The sequence below is a fragment of the Lissotriton vulgaris genome, chromosome 10 (assembly GCF_964263255.1).
Source record: "Lissotriton vulgaris chromosome 10, aLisVul1.2, whole genome shotgun sequence".
Taxonomy (NCBI): Eukaryota; Metazoa; Chordata; class Amphibia; order Caudata; family Salamandridae; genus Lissotriton; species Lissotriton vulgaris.
This window is the reverse complement of record NC_141698.1, coordinates 162,998,827-163,024,090: the sequence shown is the minus strand read 5'-3', so window position 1 is coordinate 163,024,090 and position 25,264 is coordinate 162,998,827. Positions and strand designations below refer to the sequence as shown.

The 25,264-nt window shown below is 45.5% G+C and overlaps 1 protein-coding gene across 1 annotated transcript in view; it reads right to left on the bottom strand.

Moving 5' to 3' along the window:
• IQCK (IQ motif containing K) overlaps positions 1-25,264 on the bottom strand; it is a 647,452-nt gene that overhangs the window by 327,925 nt on the left and 294,263 nt on the right. Inside the window, exons 10-11 of the mRNA XM_086940789.1 lie at positions 2,141-2,193; positions 1,959-2,036 (exon numbers count right to left, since the gene is read on the bottom strand). Of these exons, the coding sequence (XP_086796915.1) occupies positions 1,959-2,036; positions 2,141-2,193 (131 nt within the window). The remainder of the gene's footprint in view (positions 1-1,958; positions 2,037-2,140; positions 2,194-25,264) is intronic.

Here is a 25,264-nt window from a genome sequence, read left to right as displayed (position 1 = left end):
CCCCCATCCTTTCCCCTGTCAGCTCTCCTCTGTCCTGCCTCCTGCTCTCTGAGGCCCCCACCCCATCCTTTCCCCTGTCAGCTCTCCTCTGTGCTGCCTCCTGCTCTCTGGGGCCCCCACCCCCATCCTTTCCTCTGTCAGCTCTCCTCTGTGCTGCCTCCTGCTCTCTCTGGGGCCCCACCCCCACCCTTGTCCTCTCCCTTCTCAGAGGCTGTGCCCTGCAGAGAATGCTGTCTCTGAGGGCCCCCACTCCCACCCTTGTCAGGGTCCTGAGCAGTGCTCCGTGCTGTCTTCTGCTCTCTGGGGCCCCCACCCCATCCTCTTTCAGGGCTCCTGGCTCTAAATGAAGAGAAACAATGTAAGTTGTTACATTGTTTCTCTTCAGTCCTGGGTCAGAGCGAGGGGCTCAGAGCTGGCTCAGATCTCGACGGATGAGCTGAGGGGGCCCCCCTTCACCTACTGAAGACTGGGGGCCCCCGCACCGCGGGGGCTGCGGGGGTGTTTGTTACACCCCTGCTCGAATCTACTATAGTAGTGAAAAAATATTTCAGCCTTAAATTTCACATGAATTTGAACATTGCAATATCTGATGCCAAAGGATGAGTGTAATATGTTAGAGCAAAAGATGAGCCTTGGTTCAATAATTCTAATTGTTGAAAAGATAAAAGATGATCTGAAATGTTAATGACTAAGAGCCCGATTATGACTTTGGTGGTGCTGCGTTGACTCTGCGCCAGCACACCACCGCCGTAGCCGTACAGGAACCGCCCACCAGATTACGAGTACAACTTGTGTCTGGTGGGCTTTTCTTTTGCTGTTCCCACGTCAGTGCCCTGAAAACGGGCACCGCAATGGGAACACAAAAGAACTTCCAGAACAGCATGGACTGTGAAGTTTGATCAAATTCTTTATTATACTTTTTAAATAAATTTTGCCATAGTGCAAAACCAGCATTTGATCAAACGAGTATGCGGTGTTGGCTGAATTTATAGGGCCAGATGTACAACCATTTGATCTAGCGAGACAATAATTGTGATTTTTGGAGACTCACAAAATCACATTTTGGGATTTGTAAATGGATCTCAAATGACCTGCCTCATTAATATTCACGAGGCAGGTCACAATTTGCGACCCATTGGGAAGATTATCCAGCACTCACAGGGATGGTTCCCTTCTAGGGTCAGCAGACCACCATGTCTGGGACAGGTTTTTAAATAAAGCTTTTTTTAAAAAAAAATGCAGCCGTTTTCCTTAAAGGAAAATGGGATGCATTTACAATAGACAAATTAAAAGTTTCCTTTTCCCACGGACCACGGCCTGCTCTGAAAAAATGTTGGCGCCCTATTCACAAAGGGGAAGGGGTCACTTGAAGAGCCCTTCCCGTTTGCGAATGGTTTACCACCAATTTGAAATTGGTAGTAATCTGTGAACGTTTTGTGACCGTATTCCCGGTTGCAAAACATTCATACATACCAGTGCGACTCCCTATTAGGAAGGGATACCCTTTAAACGCCTCTTCCTAACACCGACTAGCAAACCCTATTTTGTGAGTTGCAGACTCGCAAAATAGGGTTGGTCCATAGGAAAAGGCATTTTACCACTTGCAGACAGCCCGATGGGCCGTTAGCAACTGGTAAAATGCGTCATAATTCTGTCCCTAAGAAACATAGGGGAATGTCCTTCTGATGAACGTGCACACTTTATCTGAATGCAATAGACTGGATCTGTAGGGCTTGAAGAACCAGGGGGTAAATGGTCTGGGTGATCTGGTATTTTGGAAACCACGAAAGGTATTCACATTGGATACACAGAAGGCTCATGGACAGATTGTGCAAAGTTGACAAATCTGAGAAAGTGAGGGTAGAGTTTTGAGCCTCTAGAAACCAAGGTGTAATTAGTTGAACACATCCCATCTGTAATTCCTCAATAAAAGAACATTGAGTATCTACAATACTTACTGATCCTTGAGCCAGGCAGCCACAAATGGAATCTGAAAGAAGTCGGTAGACTGCTGATCCTTCCTCTTCTGATTATAGCTGATAACAAAAATACGTTTTAGAAACAGTAAAACATTAAACAGTGTCAGTTATAAAAACTGTTATGTGTCCTACATGGTCATCGAAAAAAGGTACATACTCACTTGTATAACCACTGAGAAAGGAAATCCAAGGCAATAAATTTGGTCTTTTTTCTCTAGAAAAGAAATATAGTTTTAAGCTATGTGATACCTGGCAATGTGTTCGTTTGTGTGCACAAGATCCATAGATTAGTTAATAACAATCAATCAACAAATCAAACAATCAATAAATAAATACAAGACTAATTGCAGTTTAATTCACACTGTATTTGTTCAGTCCAGTTCTAAAACCTACCTCATTTGTCATAATTCTATAATGAGAAAAGCAGAAGCGTTATATTTAAATTGTTTTTTGATGGCTGAACTAAGTGGTCGATTAGGATGGCGAACGGACTTGCGTCCGTCCGCCACCCCTGAGGTGGAGGGACCGACCGCAGGGGCAGCGGCGGTCCCTCCGTAGCAATTAGGATGTGACCGCCACCCTGGCGGTCACATCCCGTATATTTTACATTGCGCGGATGCTGCTTTGAGCAGCACCGGCCGCAATGTAAAATATTCATGTCTAACTTTGGCATGCACAACTTGGCAGGCACCGCGTGGTGCCTACCACCTTGTGCATGCCAAAGCAGGGGGGTACCATAGGTACCCCCCATGTGCACCCCCCACCCCCCAACACCCTGGGGGCCCGCAACGGGCCCCCAAACACAAAAGACCACATGCTTTTCCACGGCGGAAAAGCCACCGTGGAAAAGCATGTTTCCGCTGCAGACACCGCCACCATATTTGCGTGCATACACCGCGGATCAGCGGCGGACGGACTTGCCGTACGCCGCTGATCCCACCGCCATTCTAATGTGGCAGTGGGTGTTTCCAATGTCCGCAGTGGTGAATCCGCATCCTCCAGGCCGGCGGTGGCTTCCGCCGGCCCGGAGGATGCGGATTCACCGCCATCCTAATCGGCCCCTAAGTGTGGAATTGGGTGTGATCACTGCAACAATGGCGGACTTATAAAGAAACAGAAAATAGTCTGTGTTGCTTTAATTGCACAACATCCCCAGAACTTTTATATTTACATTTTGATTCAGAGGAGCCATGACAAAACCATTCAATAGCCCCTTATCTTCTGAGGCTTTCCATCCCCGTGATGAACTCTTTTTTGGTTATATGGGGTACTTTGTGCCCAGCGTTTGTGGATCCCTCAGGTGGGGACTGAAAAAATAGCTAAAATATAGCTACATTTTCTTTTTGTGGGAAAAAACTGCAGCGCAAGAAAGTGATTCAATTTTATTTAAAAACAGCATAAATGAAAATGTTGCTGTGCTAACATCACCATCTTCCCAGCTTTCATGAATAAGCAAACCTGAATGAAAAACATATTTTACCACAGTGTTGACATTTGTCTAAGAGGCAGTCCATTTTTCTAATTTCTGTATTTTCAACCTACTTCCATTTTGTGGTAGAAACAGGTGTGAAACACATGGGCGATCCTAGAAAGCTGTATATTTATGAAAAGTAGACACAATTCTTCTAAATTCAGCAGGGGGACATTTGAGTAGATTCCTCAAGGTTTTCCCAATGAAACTAACTGTTGAAATTTAAACAAAAACAGAAAATGAGCAGGAAAAAACACCCATTTGTGACAGTGTTTTCATCTGTACCTTCTTGTCACAATGGCCAATTTACAAAAGAAATATACCATTATTTCCACTAGACCCTTCTGGTCGAATGGATATGTTGAGTTTGTAGGTTGGTCAAGAATCCAAAGAGACCAGAGCCTCAAACTGAGCTACCCCTTACAATGGTTTTTCATTGTGTGTAGGAAAGAAACTTATGTATTTCTCAAATGTTCACCAGATACTGAGTTTTGGAGCAGTGTTTATTTTTACACCTCTGAATTTGGGGTTACTGATATCATCATGTGATTTATAGGGCATTTTGCTAAATATCTTCTTTCTTGCACACAGGATTCCATTTGGAGACCACAAATGCAGAGAAATCCAGTTGATAATTCCAGTTGGTAATAACAAATGTCCTACTATTCTGTGTTTACACACCTCCTGCTAAAAATGGCACCCCACTTGTATGGCAAGCGCCTGTGACACCTAATGCACCAAAACCCAACCTGGAGACAGTTCACTCTGCAGAATCTACGCTTTTTAGGTCTCGCCTGAGCCAGCGCGCACGCGCTGCTCTGCGAGGCTTCTAATAAGGACTTTCAACTCAGACCACATTCTCGTGCATGTGCTTTTTTTTTTGCTCACACGCTACTGGCCTTTGCATGCACCTTTCTAAGAAAGACAGCATGCAATTGGCCAAAGGCGGGTGCATGTCCCGGTTTCTCTCTCCCCTGGCCTAGGAAGCTCGGGAGCGAGCAGCAGCGCGGCCGGGTGCCAGCTGCATACCTCACATTTCTCGCAGTGCGACCGCACCCGCTTTTTTAATCATCTTGACTGGCAGGTTATGGAAGTGACACCAGAGGAGGAGGTGCCGGAGCCCACGCTGCGTGACACTCTAGCACCCAGAGCGCGCATTGAAACGATCGTGGCACACCACACCTTCTAGTGTTACTGTTACACCAAGTGTAGGACTTTGAAAGCCCTGCCAACCGTCTCACTGGGTAGGTCGGCTCGTTGGGCTTCTAGACACATAATGGGCGTCTCGCGGATTGACGCAGATGGGCCTCTCCGTGTGTCTGACTCCGCTCTCCTTGGCCTGCTTCTTTTCGACGAGGCAGTCTCTAGAAGTGGCCACTCCTCCCTCCGCTCTGCAGTCCGTGGTCTGCCGAGGCGAGCAGCGGGACGACCCACTACCTTGCATTTCGGGCCACGCAGTGCCTCACAGAGCCATGTTTGATCTCTGGCTCTCCCCAGGGAAGCAGCAGCTGAAAGCTTTGGGCTCATTTAAATTTCCCAGGACATAAGATTGCCGCGGTTTCTTCCCTCGTGTTTAGACACACACTTACGGTAATTATATGTAGGACTTAACAAACTACCACATTATGTGTGCGCTGCTCTCTGCGCACTTAAATGGCTACCTGTGGACCCGATGTTTACCAGAAAAGGCTCATCGCCAGCACCGGCATTGTGTAGACGACATCTTAGCAGCGCCGCCGTCCAGCAAATCATACGGCTAAGAAGCCATTTGGGGGGAGATTGACACACCACTTGCTGGGATAAGAAGGGATATCTGCGCATATTCACCAGCGGGGTAATTTTATCTTCAGAGGGACCCTGCGCGGCAGACGCACGCGCTGCGCGCCTCGAGTCCAAGCACCGCGAGACGCCCCCTCCCATGAACAACATCTGAGAAAAACTTCACCTGTACCCCTGGATATCTGCTAGTATCACAGGTCCCCGAGAAATCTGTTGGAGAGCCAAGAATGCACCAATGCAGCACTACTTGGCGCTAGGTGCCATAGTACTGTCTGTCCCTATAGCGCTGTATGGCGTTAGGTACAGTGCTATCTGTCCACACAGCTTGCTTGCCAATAGGGGATTGTCGCATATATTTCTAAATGCATGCAGCGCTACTTGGCATTACGTTCTATAGTAATATCCGTTCACTCTGTACTCTTCTGGCTTTAGGCACTATAACAATCTTCTCTTCACACAGCGCTGTGTAGTATTGAATCCTACAGTAATATCTGTTCATACACCCATGACTGACTTACGGCGCGATACTCAATAACTAAGTCTCAATCTCTCTCACTAAATCGCTAACTCTCCCTCTCTCTCACTAACTAACTCACTCACTAACTCTCTCACTCTCACTAACTAACTAAATCTCTCTCTCTCACTAACTAATACTATCACTCTCACTAACTAACTCTCTCACTCACTCTCTCTCACTAAGTAACTAACTCTCTCACTAACTCTCACTAGCTAACTCAATAAATCTATCACTCTCACTAACTAATTAACTAACCTTCACTCTCCTGTTATTTATACCCACCCATTTAACAATAAAAAAATAATAAACAGCCACTGGGACAGGCAGATACAAGTAGCCAGCATTCAAGTCATTACTTATTATTAATACTTTTTTATTATGGTCATTCTGTTGTACATAATACTTTCTTGGTCATATTTAAGGTAACAAAATGCTTCTCACACTTCTTTATTATAACTTTTCAGCATACTGCAGACTTTAGAACAACAGAGCTTAAAAACAAACACAAATTCAATATCTCTGCCTAAACACTCATTAGTTCCCAAAGGGGAGATCTATTGGCTATGCCAAAGCTTGTTTTGGAATGTGGGTAGCTGGAGATTTTGTGCACTAGCTCAGTCGCCCCACAAGGGAACCTACCATACCCAGACATTTCTGAAAACTAGACACCAAGGGGTGTCCAGGGAGGTGTGGCCTGTGTGACTATCACCAGGTTATCTTACCCAGAAGCCATTGCAAACCTCTAACTTTGGTTAAAAATAAAAATTTTCCTCCCATTTCTGTGACGAAAAGTTTCGGGAACTGCAGGGAGAGACATATTTTCTACTACCCAGCATTCCCCATGTCTTCCAATAAAAATGGTACCTCACTTGTGTGGGTGGGCTAACGAACAAGTTACTTACCTTCGGTAACGCTTTTTCTGGTAGATACTATATCTGCCTGTGGATTCCTCACCTTGTGAATATCCCCCTTGCGTCAGCAACATTCGGAAATTCTTTTGTAGCCTCGCGCCGACGTGGACTCGGACGTCATAGAGTCACGGCTTCGCCCGCGACTCCGCCTACAATAGGCCCACGCCGGCGTGATGACATCAGTTCCTCCCTTTTTTCCGTGCCATCGAGGCACACGGACGGACCAATGTAAGCAGAAATATACATAGTATACATAATATACAATAATCAAGGAGAAAAACACACACAGTGTGAAGCAAATGCAACCAAAACAACTCCTTAACATTACCTTATAAAATACAATACAGTAACTCTGGTAAAGAAGAGTGGACAACGGGGAGGCGGGTGGGTCAGTGAGGAATCCACAGGCAGATATAGTATATACCAGAAAAAGCGTTACCGAAGGTAAGTAACTTGTTCTTCTGATAGATACATCTGCCGTGTGGATTCCTCACCTTGTGAATAGAGTCCCACAGCAGTCCACACTCCCGGAGGAGGGTGTCCACTCTTCTTAAACCAGGAAATCCTGGAGGACAGAGCGCGCAAAATGGCCATCCCTCCTCACCTCAGTGTCCAAGCAGTAATGCTTTGCGAACGTGTGGAGGGAGGACCAAGTTGCCGCCCTAGAAATGTCCTCCACAGGAACACCTCTAGCCAATGCAGAGGTAGACGACTTAGCCCTTGTAGAATGAGCCCTTATACCCTCTGGTGGTTCCTTACCGGCCAAAGAGTAGCAGATCTTTATACAGAGGACTATCCATCTCGATAAAGTCCTTTTATGGACCGCTCTTCCTTTCTTGCAGCCAGCAAAGCCAATGAAGAGCTGATCATCCAACCGACAGTCCTTAGTTCTGTCCAAAAAAAAAGACACCGCCCTCTTAGGGTCCCGACGGTGCAACCTCTCCTCCTCCTTGGAAGGATGTGGGGAAGGATAAAAGGTAGGGAGGGTAATAGATTGACCAAGGTGGAAAGGAGTCACCACCTTAGGGAGAAAAGCAGCCCTGGTCCTAAGAACCATCCGATCAGCATGAATGGTCAAGAAAGGGGGCTTGGAACTAAGAGCTTGAAGCTCACTTACCCTCCTTGCCGAGGTTATTGCAACGAGGAAGACTACCTTAAAGGTTAAAAACCTCATAGGACATTTATGAAGAGGCACAAAGGGAGCACCCATCAGAAAAGTCAAGACAAGATTTAAGTCCCACTGAGGCACAATAAAAGGAGTAGGAGGGAACATATTCGTGAGCCCCTTCAAAAACCTTAAAACAACTGGAGACTTAAAAAGAGACGGCTGGTCAGGCAAACAAAGAAAAGCCGACAGTGCCGAAAGATAACCCTTAACCGTAGCAACAGCAAGCCCCTGCTGTGCCAGAGAAAGAGCAAACCGGAGAACGAAAAAAACGGGCTCTCAAAGGGTCAATAGAATACCCACCACACCAATTGACAAATTTAGACCATCTATACGAATAGACAGATTTAGTGGAGTCACGCCTGGCTGACAAGATGACATCCACCACGTCAGGTGTGAGGGATAAGGAAATCAGGTTGCCCCGTTCAATCTCCAGGCATGAAGGTGCAATGTCTGGAGGTGGGGGGTGTAGAACCTGCCCCTCCATCTGAGAGAGGAGGTCTGCCCTGAGAGGGAGACAGAGCGGCGGGTGAGAGGAGAGGTGGAGTAGATCTGTATACCACACCCTTCTTGGCCAGTCCGGGGCGATCAATATGACTTGGGCCCGGTCTTGGCGAATCTTCCTCAGAACCCGAGGATTCAAGGGTATGGGAGGAAACGCGTAAAGGAGTTGATCTCCCCAACTCAACTGAAATGCGCCCCCCAAGACTCCCTGCATCGGATACTGGAGACTGCAGAATGACGGGCAGTGAGCATTCTCGCAAGTAGCGAACAGGTCCACCTGAGGAGTCCCCCACGTCCGAAAGACATGACGCACCACCTCTGGGTGAAGCCTCCACTCGTGATCGGCAGAGAACTGCCGACTGAGAACGTCTGCACGAACGTTCAGAACTCCGGCCAGATGATTTGCCATCAGACAAATCTGGTGGCCCTGAACCCAGGACCAGAGACGCAGAGCCTCTCTGCAGAGACACTGCGACCCCACTCCTCCCTGCTTGTTGATGTACCACATCGCGGTCGTGTTGTCCGTCAGGACTTGAACCGACTGACCGCGAAGGGAAGGGAGGAAGGCCTTGAGCGCCAGACGTATCGCCCGCAATTCCAGAAGGTTGATGTGAAGCAACCTTTCCTCTGGAGACCAAAGACCTTTGACCTCCAGGTCCCCCAGATGAGCACCCCACCCTAGAGTGGATGCATCCATAATCACTGTGGCCACCGGAGGAGGTAGCTGAAAAGGCTTCCCCTGAGACAGGTTGCCTTCCACGCCCCACCAAGACACATCCGCCGCAGCTTCTCTGGAGATCCTCACTGACTCCCTGAGATCTCCGTTGTGCTGATACCACTGCCTGCGGAGGCACCACTGGAGCGCCCTCATGTGCCAGCGTGCATGGTTGACCAACAGAATGCAAGAAGCCATCAGACCGAGCAGGCGAAGGACCTTCAGGACTGGAACAACCGCTCCATTGTAGAATAAAGGAACCATAACCTGTATGTCGCGAATCCTTTGAGGAGGAGGGAATGCACGAAATACAGTTGTGTCCAGTACTGCACCTATGAACAGGTTGCGCTGGGAGGGCACCAGGTGAGATTTGGGCACATTTATTGAAAAACCCAACCTGAACAACAACTGGGTTGTCTCCTGCAGGTGATGGAGCACTTTCTCGACCGACTCCGCTTTGATCAGCCAGTCGTCTAGATAAGGGAATACTGGAATCCCCGACCTTCTGAGATGCGCCGCCACCACTGCCATCACCTTGGTGAAGACTCGAGGCGCAGTAGTAATCCCAAACGGAAGGACCGCAAACTGATAGTGCTGCGAACCCACCGTAAAACGGTGATACTTCCTGTGCGACTTGAGGATAGGGATGTGAAAGTACGCATCCTGCAAGTCGAGCGACACCATCCAGTCTTCTTCCAGCAGAGCCTGAAGAACCTGAGCAAGGGTGAGCATCTTGAATTTCTCCTGTTTTAGATAAAAATTCAAGATCCTGAGATCCAAAATCGGCCGAAGCCTGCCATCCTTCTTGGGAATCAGAAAATACCGGGAGTAGCATCCCTGACCTTTTTCCTGCTCCGGGACCACCTCTATCGCACCCTTCCTCAACAGAGTTTGAACTTCCTCCTGTAGGAGTAGCAGATGTTCCTCTGAGCAATATCCCTGGCAAGGAGGGTAATTGGGAGGGAATTCTCGAAAGGGAAGGGCATACCCCTTTTCTACGAGATTGAGAACCCAAAGATCTGATGTAACCGATTCCCAATCCCGTAGAAAGTGAGTAAACCGACCCCCCACCGGACTCACATGATCCTGGATGGCGGATCCAGGGCTGCTTTTCTGTGGCTGGGGGGTTGGAGGAGGTGGAGGAGGAAGAGGTCTGACGCCCTCTAGGACGCGCCCTTTGCCTTCCCCTGTACGACTTATACAAGGTGTTAGACTGCTGCTGCTGTTGCTGCTGCTGCTGCTGTCCTTGTCTAAATGTACGAAAGGAAGAGCAACCAAAGCCTCTGAATTTCCTGGTCGTAGAGCCTCTCACTTGCAGACCAAGAGATCTAGCAGTCGCCCTGCTGTCCTTAAATCTCACCAAGGCCGAATCCGCCTTTTTGCCAAAGAGTCCCTCTCCATCGAAAGGCAGATCAAGCAAAGCAGATTGCACATCAGCAGAAAAATCTGAGGATTTCAACCATGCAGACCGCCTTGTGGCAAAGCAGTGCCCATAATCCTCGCCACAGAGTCTGCAGTATCAAGGCCGCTCTGAATAACCTGACGAGCTGCTGCCTGAGTGTCAGATAAGGCTTCCTCAAAGTCACCTCTACAGTCTTCAGGAACCTTTGGATCAAAGTACGTACTGAGTCCATAAGAGCATGGATATATCTTCCCATAAGGCAAGTGGCATTTGTGGACTTCAACGCCATACTAGCGGAAGAGAAAGTCTTCTTGGCCACCTGATCTTGCTTTTTAGCCTCCTTGTCACCAGGAACTTGGGGAAAAGCACCCACTGATTTCTTGGAACATGCCACTTGGATCACCAAACTCTCAGGTGAACGGTGTGTCGACAAAAAGGCAGGGTCCTCAGGAGCCACTCTATACCTCCGAGCCACACCTTTCGAGACTGCAGGAGCAGAAAGAGGCTTCTTCCACACCTCCATAATGGGATCAGTCAAAGCATCATTAAAAGGAAGCAAAGGCTCCACTGCCGAGCTCGGAGAATGAAGAACCTCTGTAAGCAGATTCGATTTGAACTCAACAGTAGGCAATTTTAAGCCTAAAAGACCCGCTGCTTTTCTCATTACCACGTGATATGGCTGAATATCCTTAGACGGCACATCAGAGCCTGATTGCAGGACCACTCTGGAGAAAACTCAAGTCCACTAGCCTCTGCTAGATCCTCGAAATAATTTTCATCCAGCTCACCTTCTTCCAAGTCAGAATGAGACTCACAGTACCTCTGCTCTTCTAGCAGACGTTGAGCCTCCCTTCTAGATCTCTGCTTAACTCGAAGTGCAGCCGGATCCACTGTCGACTCCGACGGCGCCGGAGCCGACGTCGGAACCGAACCCGAAGGCTTAGAAGGATGTTCCAAAGACTTGCTTGGAGCGGGCGACGCCGGTGCTGGAGTCGTCGACTTCGGACGAGCCGGCGTCGACATCGGCGTCGACCTCGGTGGAGCCTGGTACAGCCACAGCGGGGTCGGAGCCGGCAAAAACGGCATGAAAGGTGCCGGAGCATATGAATGAGGCACCCCCAAATTAAATGCCATTGGACCCATAGGACCCGAAGGCGCTCCAGAGGGGTACCAAGACTTAGAGAAGACATCATACATAGCGTTAAGAAACGCAGAAGGATCCTGACCTGGAGCTGGAAATGGTGGATGCTCAGGTCGACCTCGAGGTAGATTCGAATCTGTCTCAACAACAGGAGTCGAATTCTCAACCTCTTCAGGAACCTCCTCTTCCTCTTCCTGGACCGGAGACGGAGCCGGAGTCGGATCGGGTGCCGGAGCCGGTGAATGAGCTGGCGACTCCGAAGGCGAAGCCTCGCCCTCCTGATCCGAAGCCTCTTGTGGAGGAATTACCTTGGATCTTATCTTCTTAGGTGATCTCGACCTCGAGCCAGACTTATCACCTGAATGACGTCGAGACTCACGTCTCCTCTTCTTGTGCTTCCTTCGCGACCTCGAAACATGATCCGAGGAAGACTTCGAAGCCGACGCCTCCCGAGACCTCGATCTCGATCTCGACTTCTTCGAATGGGACTTCGAAGACTTTCTTTCTTTATCGGCCTTCAATTTAGCAACAAGAAGCTTAGACTCCCTTTCTCGCAGGGCCTTAGGATTCATTTTTTGACACGACGAACACCCATCCACGTCGTGGTCGGAGCTCAAGCACCAAATACAGTCCTGGTGCGGGTCCGTAACGGACATCATTTTTCCACATTCCCTGCAGGGCTTAAAACCCGTCTTCTTTGTCGACATTTTTACGAACAAAGTAACAAGAGGACTGGAAACAACGAAGAAATTAAGCTACAGAGTAACTGGAAGCTACAGAGTATCCCAAAAACCGTTAGCGTCGGCGACGCGGAAAAAAGGGAACTGATGTCATCACGCCGGCGTGGGCCTATTGTAGGCGTCGGTGACGTCAGCGGAGTCGCGGACGAAGCCGTGACTCTATGACGTCCGAGTCCACGTCGGCGCGAGGCTACAAAAGAATTTCCGAATGTTGCTGACGCAAGGGGGATATTCACAAGGTGAGGAATCCACACGGCAGATGTATCTATCAGAAACCCACTACAGGAATGACCCAAAATGCAACATGGACAGATCACATTTTTCCTCACAAAACTAATACTTTTTTCCAATTTGAGCAGTTGTGGATTTGGGCCCTAACTCAGCCGACACCTAGGGGAACCTACCAAACCTGCACATGACTGTAAACTAAATACCCAGGGGAGTCCACGGTGGGGTGCATTGTGTGGCTCACATCAGTTTTTCTTACCCATAAGCCCTTGTAAACCTCACATTTTTGGCTAAAACCCTTTTATTCCTCATATTTCTGTGAGGAAAAGTCAGGAATCTGCGGGGAGCACGGTTTCTAGCACCAGTGTTTCTCCATGTCGCTCGATAAAAATGTTTCCTCACTTGTGTGGGTGGGCTTAGTGCTCTCGACATAAGAGGGCTCAAAATGCAACATGGACAGATAAAATTAGCTTGACCCTGGTTTAATCCTTTCCTGTTATGGGCACTAGGCCCAGTCACAATATTGGGATAGCATTTTTATCAGGATAAGTGGGGGAACGCATGTTTATAGGACTTTTAAAGATCCCTGTGGATGCTGGAAGTTTACATCGCCGAGATGCAGGACGATTTGTGATTTTAGGCAAAGTTTGAGGTTAGCAGGGTATTCTAGGTAAGAAAAGATCATGGAATCAATGAAAAGCGCACCAGCTTGGTCTCCTCCAAGTGTTTAGTTTTCAGAAATGTCTGGGTTTTGTAGCTTTCCATTGGTAGCGGCTGAGCCCAGGCTCAGGCCCAGTTAGCTCAGCTACCCCAATTGCCAAATCAGATCAGTTTTTGACAGAAAATGTTGATGTCTCCATATTATGTTTTGTGCTATTCCTGTTTTGGATGCTAGGTCCACCCATGCAAGCAAAGTAGTGTTTTATCAGAACAAGTGGGTGAACACTAGGCAGTGGAAGGTTTGTGGGTACCTATGTATTCAAGAAGCTTACATCACAGAAAAGCAAGGGAAATGTGTGATTTCTGGCAGAGTTTGAGGTATGCAGAGCATTATATGTAGGAAAATGTAATGGAATCCACACTAGACATACTAATTTAGACTCCCATCAATGCTTAGTTAAAAAAAAAAATCTGGGTCTGGTAGGTTTCCCCAGGTGGTGGCCTACACAATCCCAAAATGTGCATCAGTTCAGCAAAGCCAGTGGGACGATATTGGGATTTAGCCCTACCCTCCAGGCCCATATGTAAAAACAACAAGCGGAAGAATCAAATATCCCCTCCCTTGCCATTGGGATTGGGACGTCTTAGTCTGCAGGGGAGTGGAAAGACCGTTTAGGCTTCAGGGGTGTGGTTGAGGTGTGATGTCAGGATGGGCCTGACCCACACTATTATTTTATTTCAAAAAATTCCTGTCATCCAGTGGGCTTTTTTGCACCCTGTGGGGAAACTGGGGGCAAACCGCCTCTCTGCCTCCATGGAGGCCAAAATAATGGTTTGCCTCTTTTGCGGTGGAAGTGTTGCCCAATGTCAGTTCGACACCTGCACCTTTTTCTTTTGCCCCAAAGGCAAAATCCTTGGTGTCTTTTGGGCTTCCTAACCCATGGTGTATAGTAAGATTCCTACCATCTCCGCACCCCAGGAGAAGTACTTTGGGGCAAACCTCCAATCTGTCCCCCGGGGAGCAGAAAGACGGTTGCACCCTTTTTGGGGAGGGGGCAGGGCCCATGCCAATGGGACATCCCCCACCCACATGCTTTCTTTTTTTAATCAATATCCCCGGAGTTTAGTGGACTTTCTAACCCCTCCCATGGGAGGTAGATTGGGGCAAACTTCCAATAGACTGTTGCATACTCTTAGGGTTGGGGGCATGGCCATGCCCATAGCCGCTACCCCTATTTTCTTTGTAAATTCCCTGGTGTCTAGTGGGCTTCTGCCACCCTTGAGGAGGCAGATTGGGGCAAATATCGAATCTGCCACAAAAGGGGCGGGAAGCAGAAAGACAGTTGCACCTTTTTTGGAGTGGAGGCATGGCCATTAATATGGTGGACAGCCCCCAATGAAATGTATACATATTCACTGGTGTTTAGTGGACTTTCCAAGTTATGAGTCTTTTTAGCAATTTGTACACAGTGAAATCAAAAAGTACTCAAATTGAAATTCTGAAGTGCAAACTCGCGTATAAGGCGACCCTGTTACTCTCGGTTCATAGACCCATTGCTCCTATCAAAGTTTGCATCACCATGCCATCTACCGGCAGGAAGGAAACTGCTTCTGGCCTTGATAATTAAGAGCTTTGAACACCGGTTTTATGCAGACTTATTGTAAAGGAGGTGCAATCACATGTGAAAGAATAGAGGGAAGAGGAGAACTTCTAACATGTACAGGAAGGTATGAAACAATCTAAAGAGATAATTGTAGAGAACAAGGGAAAGTAAGTAATGTGGCCATAGGAAATGCAGGAAAGAAAAAAAGGAATCTAGCAAAAGGGATTGTAAGAAAGAAGGATACCAATGAAAACCAACTGAAAAAGGGACCATGCAAGAGGGATGGCCCCTGACTAGGAGCGAAAATAAGAAGTGTACATTTGGAAAATGTAGAAAACTAAGAAACAGATAGCTGTTACAAGATTAGGGAAACTAAGATAGATAACCATTGAAAATTAGGTATAGTAAGATGGATAGCAACAACAAAGGTGGATAGCCATACAAGAAAGAGGGAAAGTAAAACGGGATGGCCATGGAAAGAAGCCATAGTCAAGAGGGAAAACTAGCTGGAATAATCATAGAAACTGAGGTTGATGCAAGAGGGGCAGCTGTGGCAAAATGGGGACCAAAGGAATAGCTAGGTAAATATTAGAGACAGAGAGAGAGCATGAAAAAATAAGGTAATGTTAGAAGGGAAGTCATGCCAAATGAGAGAAGACAGGAGTAGAAATAGCCATCAAAAATATAGAAGAGGAAGAGAGATAGCCATGTCAAATGATGAAAGTAAGAGGACAGCCACCAAAACAGGGAATAGTAGAAAGCAAACTAATGGAAAACAATGTGAATTAATGGAGGTAGTCATTGATAGCTTTTGAACACTGCAGATAGTAAGAGGGAAATGCATCAAAATGAGGGACAATAGGACGATAGACGCGGAATATTAGTGAAAGTAAGAAGGGATGTTATTGAAAGTGAGATCCAATAATTGGTTAGCCATGAAAAATTACGGAGAATAAGAGAGGCCAATATACACAACAGCAGAAAAGAGGGGTTAAAAGGAACGGAAACTAGAATGGAAGATATGCAACAGAAAAAGGAAATGGAACTCGCTTGCAATGCATTCACTCTCAAAATTCTCTGTCTTATGGTAAAGATCAAACACTCTTGATTGTTGCTTTGTGAATCAGTTTGTTGCTAAACTTTTATGCTTCTAATTGTCTTTGTCCATTTGAATGTGGTTGAAGAGAAAAATAATTTAAACACATCTCCCCCCCCCCCAGAAATTGGATATTTTCCCATGTCCTATCTCTTTTGGACATTTCGGACAAAGGAATCCTCATTGGGAGAGCCACACTAAAATATAGCAGCAGATTAGGTTCATGTCTAACGCTATTCCAAGTCATTGTAATTGTAATTGCATTTATATAGTGCTTGCTACCTCTGATGAGGCATCGAAGAGCTTTTTGGCGAGTAGCACGCCACTCAGAAACCAAACAGGATTAGTGATGAATTAGATTAGGGAAACATCAAATTAATTTGAGCGGTGGACATGTGAGTCTGTTAGTAGGATTGAAAAGGATAGTGGAGGGATAGAAGAGGGTATGGTCAACTGAAGTGTTTATTTGGAGATCATAGAAGTAGGAGGAGGTTTGGGGTGAGTAGAGGTGAGGTGGCGCGGGGAGGAGCCAGAGAGAAGGATTTAGAAAGGCTTGTTTGGGAGATCTGAATAGTAAAAGAGGTTTGAGATGATGCAACAAGGGGAGAGGAGTCCATAAAGGGTTAATTTGGGGATCATAGTAGTAGAATGGGGTTTGGGATGAGCCAGAGAGTGGAGGTAGAGAATATATTGAGTGAGGTATAGGGTGAGAAATAGCGCAGTCCATTGGAGAGAGCAATAGAATGAGGTTTGGGATGAGTCAGAGAGTGGAGGTAGATGATATATTGAGGGAGGTATAGGGTGAGATATAGGGGAGGGCACTGGAGATGCTGAATTACGAGAAAAGTAATAAATAAGAAGTATAATTCAGTAGTGAGGCAATTGCAGATAATAGTTATGATAAACATTTACTTATTTTTGCAGTGACCTATATACATGTTAAAAATTGAGTAATATAACCATAAGTAATATGTACAATTGCTAAGCAGAAACAAACGAATATCTATATATTTATGAGCATAACTATTATAATCTTTTATAAAAAGAACACACATACTTAGGTACGCATATATAATCCAAAGCAATGCTTATATACACAGGGATATGCTGTATATTTATGTTTGAGTATTGTAGTTATGTGGGGGCGAGCCAACTCTGGGCGCCCCTGTGAGCTGTTTGCAGAAAACAAAAGTCCCATCTTAGAGTGCCACTGGCCTGGGAGGAAATCAATGACGATGCCGCTATCTGGGCAAAGGCAATCAGTTTCATCCTCTGTCTTTGGCACTGTTTTATCCATATAATAACATATACAGCTAATTATTTTCCTTCGGAAACAAACTAAAACGAAGATCTGCAAACAAGACATCTGCAAAGTAATCTATGTAGTTCCTCTTTCCCCTGATTAAACTCAAAAGAAACCCATGTAGCTCAAATAAACAACACGATTACATAATCTGCAATGGAAATGAAAGGCCTCTCTGCTGACACTTGCTAGCAGCCAGGGAGGCTTCCTCTGATGGCGGCAGGGAAGCAATGACCATGAAATGACCCCTGCTCGCTCTTACCTTTGGCTCAGCTTGTCTCCATCGCTCATATCAGGAAACACACCGGAAGCTCCTGCACAATGTGCATTGTTTCTTTCGTGAAGCAAATATTCTGGCAGGAATGTGAAGTCAGGGGGGATCTCAGTTCAAGAAATATTCATTGTTTGGCCAGGTCTGACTCTTCGGTAAGAGGCGAGAAGCCCAAGGAAAAAAACATCTGCTGCCAAGTTTTAGCTGCAGCCCAAACTACACTTAATAAATTATCGGATACGAAAACGACAACCAAAAAGCTTCGGGGAACGCCAAACCTCACATACTGTAAATAAACTGGCTTTAAATCTGCAACACATGGTGTCAATAAAATACTGTAGCGTGGATCAGGCTTTACCACAGTTTCCCTTGCGTGCAATGGGACACTTGGATAACTTCCTTTTATATATTTCATAGAATTTTAAAAAAAATGAATTTAAATTCTGTAACTTAAAGTACTGACTTTATATTCTGAAAAACTGAATACAAGTAAATTATGAACTCAATTCCGTCCACCAATAGTAACACGGAAAAATGGATGTAAAATGTGTATCTCTTAAGTTTGCAGAGCTACAAGGTCCCCTTGTGGTAACTAAGGAGCACTGGGTGCACTTCAGGATAACCGGAAGCTGCATAAATGGCACTCAGCGGGTGGTTTGTTGTGTCCAGTGATCCCACATCCTATATCCTTCCGTCGCTACATTCTTAAGGGCATGTTCTGCGTTGAAAGCCTGGACGATCAGCTTCTGATTCAATAATGTTCTGAATCGCAGTGAAAGGTGTTGAGGTCTACCATAAAGATGAGGTTGTTGGCTATTCCAAAGTCTAGAGACTTGGATTTACACGGATCAGCCTACACAGTTTGTTTTTATGTTTGATTACTTGAAGACCTCAAAGTAGGGTTTCTGTAAGTAGCCAGAGATTTGTACAAGTAGGCCTTGTGAATGATGCACAGAATCTTGAATTTAATTCTGCGTTCCATCAGCAGCCCGTGCAGAAATTTCACGGCAAGTTTCACACCATCTCGCTTCCTGTTAATAATACCTAGTGTATCTTTAGAGCACTTGTCCACCTCCTTCGAGGCCTCATGGTGCAAATGATAGATTTCTTTTTTGGGGGGGAGTTTTATATGGCGTGAACTAGACCCGAAGGTATCAGAGCGCTTTACATGAGAACCAGTTGCGTTACAGAAGAATACAGTCATTCACTTTTTTATAGGCACAGGAAGATTAAGTGATTTGCCAAGAATCACTGGATGTTGAGCGTTCCTGCCGAGACTCGAACCCGATTTCTTAGCTTCATGGATGACTGCGCTAGCCGTTAGGGCACATCCTCTCCCTACAGACAACAGTTGTTTACAGTTTGACACATTTTTATCAGCTACAAAAGATTGAAAGACTAAGAGAACCTGGATTTTGAACTGTTACCATGTGGGTTAGACAGAGAAGCAGAGGCATTAGCCAAATAGGCCACTAGACCTGGCCTTAGTCTTACGTTTTGCGGGTAGGCCAGTATAAACTACATTAGAAAATTCAAGGCACATCATCACCAGAGTCCTTATTGGTTCTACTCAGTTTTGTTTTGAAGGAGTGGGGGGTGTATTCTGAGCCAGGGAGAGATTATAACTGATGCTATTTACAATGGTGTTTGATTTAGAGAAGTAAAGATGGAATCTACGCTGAAGATCAGACCTGCTGTTTTACTTTATTTTGTATATGACATGGGGTAAATCCAGTCTTAATGGCCATTCAAGGGGACTGGATTCTGGTTCACTACCACCTAGAACTAATATCTCAGGTTTATCTCCATTTAAGAGGAGGAACTATTTGTAGATGTGATCAAGGCAGTTGATGCTGTTTGTCTGGTTGCCTTAGTCATTCTCTCAGCAGATGTAAATATGGGTACGGTGCACACACTTTTAAAATGCACCAAGTGCTGCTTCAGCAACGGCACCCAGTGGGTACATATAGATATTCAGCAATGGTGAAGAGCAGGGAGTACACTGCGGTAATCCAAACATTACAGTAAGTGATATAATAATAATAATAATAATAATAATAATAATAATAATAATAATAATAATAATAATAATAATAATAATAAGTGAGGAAGATGCCAAAGAGCCAATCCACATCTGCAGTTTTTACTCGGTGAGAAAGCAGTAGAACTATTTTAAAACAGTTTCAGACACAGTCTTGTAGTTTTGAAAAGGTGGATTTTATAGTCCACGACATCATATGTTCCTGGAAGTACAACGGTACCTCTTTGTCTCTGTCCAAGGTAGGGAGGAGTTCCTCTCTTATGTCTGCCAGAGTTATTTTGCTTCCCACCCTGGAGGCAAAACCAGATTGTTGACTGTGGAGATGGGGATCTTTTTCCAGATTTTTTGTGAACTACCTAGTCACCTCCCTTTGCAGGTTTTTACTAGCATATGTCACATTCAAGAACAGAAAGCATCTCACCAAAATTTGGGGACAAGAGATCTTTTTCCAGCTGTTCTTGAAGCTGCCAACCATCTCTCTTTGGAAATGTTTACTAATATACTTTATGTTCAAGATCAACTAGCAGCTGACCAAGATTGATAGCTTGCCATCATTTTTTCAAAGGCACATGATGATGGTGTGATTCAGTTTACTAGAAACAGTCCCCATTGCAAGAGATAGACTCAACCCCTTAATGATACTGGCTGCTTTGTTGGTTGTTTTGTAATGCTGGCGTCTATAGTAGGAAAGGATTACTTCGTACATGATGCTAGGCTTGGCTTAGTTGGTTCAATATTTTTTTCAGTTAGCCTAATAATATCCTCCTACTTCAAGGAACATGTGTGAGTGGAACGAATATGTGACGTTACAACGCCACATATTACATTGCGGTAGGTAACAACGCAGACGTTACATCGCCTGCGTTGTTACCACGCATGGCATTACAACGCAAGTCGTTTCTACGACTTGCATTAGATGGCGCACTGGACTTAGGAATAGTATCAATTCAATTTGTAATCTTTATTCGATGCTTAAAAAGACACCATAAAAGCACATGTACATTATACACACATTAATAAAAACAATTTCTATTAAAAAGAGTATAAATGTTAAAAATTAGCTAAAACTGTAATACAATTTAGACTGGTGGGGAAAGGAATTCATTTTTCGGGGATCTGCTAGTATTAGAGTCCAATTTCTCTGGTATTTCTTAGCCGAAGTGCTACCCGAATAAAGTTTATAATACAAAATAGTGTGTGGGCATCTTCTGCTTCTTGTAGGAACTTCACAGCCAATTTTGCTTGTCTTAGCTTAGATTCTTTGAGAATCCCCACTAAAAACTTGCGTCTTGGAACTGAGTAAGAGGAACACAATAAGACAAAGTGAAGGGTATCCTGCGGAGACCTGTTGTCGCAGCCGCAGGTACCCTTCTCCGCCACGGTGTGAGTGAATCCAGGAGGAACCGCAAATAGGTGATGGAGCATGTTGAGTCTGAAACGAGTCATATGATAACGATCCTGAGCATTGAACATGACCCTCAGGTATGGTTCCATTCCCTGCTTCGCAGTGAGTTGACAGTAGGAAAAAACAGTAGGTTTGTACCTTTCTCTCTCTGTCCTGATCATCCGTAACCGTTCTGGAAAAAGTTTTTTTACCATTGTTTTACTTTCAACAGTTAGGGCTTCTGGGGATGTGAAAAAGTTTATACAATCAATTTCTTCTAGAGAGTCCTTAACATACTTTAGCCAGGGGATGTTATGTCCTTTATCGCGTTTGAGGCAGTCCTTAATGATTTGTCTGGTTAGAGCCGCCTCAGGGTTGATCCATATTTTGACCCAAGCCAATTAAGGTTTAACTTTAATGCGATCTTCTATAAATGGCTCTCCGACTTCCTCGTGAATGACATAGGCCAGGACACTCTGTGGCACTTTCAGGATTCTTCTCAGGAATTTATTTTCTTCTACCTGTATTTGCTGTATTTTGTTGTCAATAAAACCCAAAATTTCTGCACCGTAAGTTACCTTCGCACAGCAAATTGATCTATACAAGTTTAGTATTTGCTCAGGAGACCACCTTCCTAGTCTTTGGCCGTACCCCATGATGGCTCCTGTTGAGGCCGCCAGTTTTGTTGCGTGTTTCTCCGCCAAGGGTTTAAAGTTAAGAAGGCTGTCGAACAGTACACCCAAATATTTAAAGGTTTTGACCTGGTCAATCTTATGTGATCCAATATGGTAAATGAAATTCCCCTTTTTCATTGGCCCTGTTGACATGATATAGGATTTTTCCAGGTTTGTCGATAAATCCAGTTTATCCATAAACTCGACAAAACCGTCAATCAGCTTTTGTAGGCCTAGGGGGGTTCTGGCTAGTAGTACTGCGTTGTCGCCATAAAGTAATACCGACACTGCACGGTGGCCAATTCGGGGCGAATCCACCTTTAGTTTGAGGAGTTCTTTTTCCAAAGAGTTGATATAAATGGAGAAAAGGAAAGGCGCTAGGATACAGCCCTGCCTCACTCCGCTGGTGCAAGCAAAGGGGTCGGTCTTGTTTCCCTCTTGGTTATACCTCACGCATGCCGATGTATTCCAGTGAAGAGATTGTAGGGTATCCACAAGGGGTTGATCCACTCCTAGCTCTATCAATAGTGACCAGAGTTTTCTTCTGTTTACACGGTCAAAGGCCGTGGAAAGGTCCATGAACCCCATGAAAATGGACCCCTTGCCAGCTATGGTATATTTTGCTGCCAGAAGATATAGGTTCAGACATTGATCTGTGGTGGATCTGCCCTCCCTGAAACCATATTGGATGTCTGAGAAAACCTGGTGCTCCACTGCCCATTCCTGCAGGCGGTGTAAAATGACTCCCCCCAGTACTTTCGCTGTCACATCGATGAGGGAGATGGGGCGATAGCATTGAGGGTCGTCACGGTTCCCCTTTTTATAAATCGGTACTATGGTTGCTGTTGACCAGGAACGAGGCAGTCCTGCCACCACTGCCTCATTCAGTACCCTTGTTAGTAACGGGGCCCATAGTTCGATTTTGCTTAGGAAGAGGTCCGGTGGTATTCCGTCCGGGCCGGGTGCTTTGTTTTTGCTAAGCCCTGTTATTCCCATTTCGACTTCTTTTAGGGAAAAGACCAGTTTTCTGGGCTGTGTTAACCTTGGTTCCTCACCCTGGGTTGGATGTCCTGTGTGGCTATAAAGGCCCTGAAAATGATTCTGCCATTGTTCTGGTAGGATGGTGTTCGTTATTTTCGGTGCTCCTTGGTCCTGGAAGCATGGGGTGTTGATGATCTTCCAAAAACCTGATGTGTCTCGCCTTTCTGCGGCGTCCCTTAAGTCCTCCCAGGCTTGAGTTTGTAGGCTCTTTTTGCGAGTGTTTAGGGCTTTTTTATATTCTAATCTGTTCTGTGCTATTACAGATTTATCTCTTGGTTTGGCATGAAGGCTGAGTTTCAGTTTTTTATGCGCCTTGGTACAGAGGGAATCGAACCAGCGAGGGGTGGAGGACGCTTTGCCAGATTTAGAGGTCGTCAGGAGATTATTTACGTGGCATGCAATTTCTTCAAATGCCCTAACCACTAAAGCTCCTTCCACTCTGGGGTCAAGGCATATGTTTATTGCCTTTAGACCCTCTAATATCAATTTTTTATAGAATTGATCCCCGTCAGTCCTTGCCCACTTGATTTTCCTTCCTTGATCCACTGCCTTTTCTATCACGTCCGTTCTCTTTGGACCTATTTTAAAGTCAAACCCTTTAATGGTAAGTATTAGCGGGTTATGGTCACTAAAGATACTTGCATCAATTATAATTTTACTAATGTTTCTTTTTAGTGGGGGCGAGACTAAGATAAAATCTATATAAGACTGGCAACCTCTACCTCTAAATGTTGGGTTGAGGTCTCCATTTTCGCCCAGCTCAACAAGATCCAAGGTGTGGACCAAATTATACCTTTTAGTTAGTCTCTCAGGGTCCCATCCCTCTTTTACATGAGCAAAATGCGGCCCTTTCACTATGGTGCAACCTGACCAGTCTTTGTTAAATGGTTTTAGTTTGTCACAGAGGTGACAGTTAAAATCCCCCAAAAGTATTAAACTTGGGGGGTTTGGTGTCTTGTTCGAAATAATCAGTTTTTCTAAACATGAGTCCAGCTCATTAACTGCTGCTCCTTTTGCCATTGTGCCAGTGGCATTGTACCAGTTAACCAAATAAAGGTTTAGTCTTTTAAAACGAAACCTTATTACTTGTAAATTGTGTGAGTCCCAGTTAAGATTTGCCCATGTACCCTGGATGTGTAAATTAACATATATTACTAAACCCCCGCTAGCTCTCCCTGTTGATGCCTTTCTAGCCGGTACGAAAAAGCTTTTGTATCCTTCTAGGCTATAGTCGTTTGGCTCAGCAGCCCAGGTTTCCTGCAGGCATATAATTTGAAATTTATTTATATAGTTAATCCATTCTTGGGATTCAAATTTGGCCGCTAATCCTGCTATATTCCAGGATACAATTCGTAAATTTTCATGGTTGTCCACCCTGTGTTGTTCTGTTGTTCCGCTCCCTAGATACACTACCTGATCTACTTCTGTGGTTAATGTGTCAATACGGGGTTGTGGACTGCTATTAATATCAAGTCTGCTTTGTTCGTTATTTATCCTATGCTCTGGGGGTTCTATCGGATCGCATCTTCCCTTCCTAGTTTCTGCGGCCTGTTTGTTACTTCCCTCACTGTCTGCGGATCCTATGCTATTCACAGCCCCTATTCCCATTCCTATTATCGAGTGTCCTTCTCCCTTGGTCTTATTGGTATGCCAGGGGGATATCCCCATGCATGTCAATCGACCTCTTCGAGTGCACTAAACCTGTTCCAGTGCGCATGCTGCATTAGAAAAGGATCATGATTTGGGGTCACATGGAATGGCATTTGCCACTGGACAGGTCTATATTGGGGTTCCATTTGATAGGTCCTATTTGTCAGGGGTCTGTTTCTCTGCGCAGATCTTTGAGTTGCGTAGGGATAAAAGTAAGATAAATGTACAGGGTGGATTTGTGAGTGGGCACTACTGGGGGGTGCGTTGCAAATAAAGTTAACTGCTGCCATGTCTCTAAAATTCACTGTGATTATATCCCCTGCTATTGTTTTTATTCCGCTACCAATCCACTCACCCCTTCTTACTGACAGAATTTCTCCGTAAATGGTGGGGGGTAGCGGTCTGTGTATTTGTAGCCACTGTGCACATTTGCTTTTTAACTCCACTTGTGTTTCCCTTTTGCCTTCTCTTAATGGGGGGACTCCTGTCAGCACTACTACAAAAGGCAGAGCTTCAGGAGGCAGGTTGATTGTCCTGAAGCGGGTTGCTGTTTTTTTATCCGTAGCCTTTACTGATGGGGTCGGAATTGTCTTGGGGTCGACTTTTGTGGTTTGATCGGTAGTTCCAGCTTTTGTTTGGGCGGTTCCTTGACGTGTTTTATTTGTCTGGGGGGTTGTTTGGCAATTGGTCTTGCCAGTCTTCGATGTTGTGATATCATTTTGTGCATCTTTTAAGTTCATTTGTGGTGCCCTAGGGGGGTTGTTTGATGCAGGTTCCGTTGTAGGGGTAGACTTATCTTTTGTTGGTTTTTTGGTTGGGCCCCCATCCTGTTTTACTGTTGTTGGTACTCCATCTTGGGCTGGTTGACCTTTGGGGCCAACACCTTTATTATTTAACAGCGATGTTAGCCTGTCGATTTTGACCATAAGATGTTTAATCAGCACGGTGATGGTATGTTCAAGGTCCGTTTTTAGATCAGCCACCATGT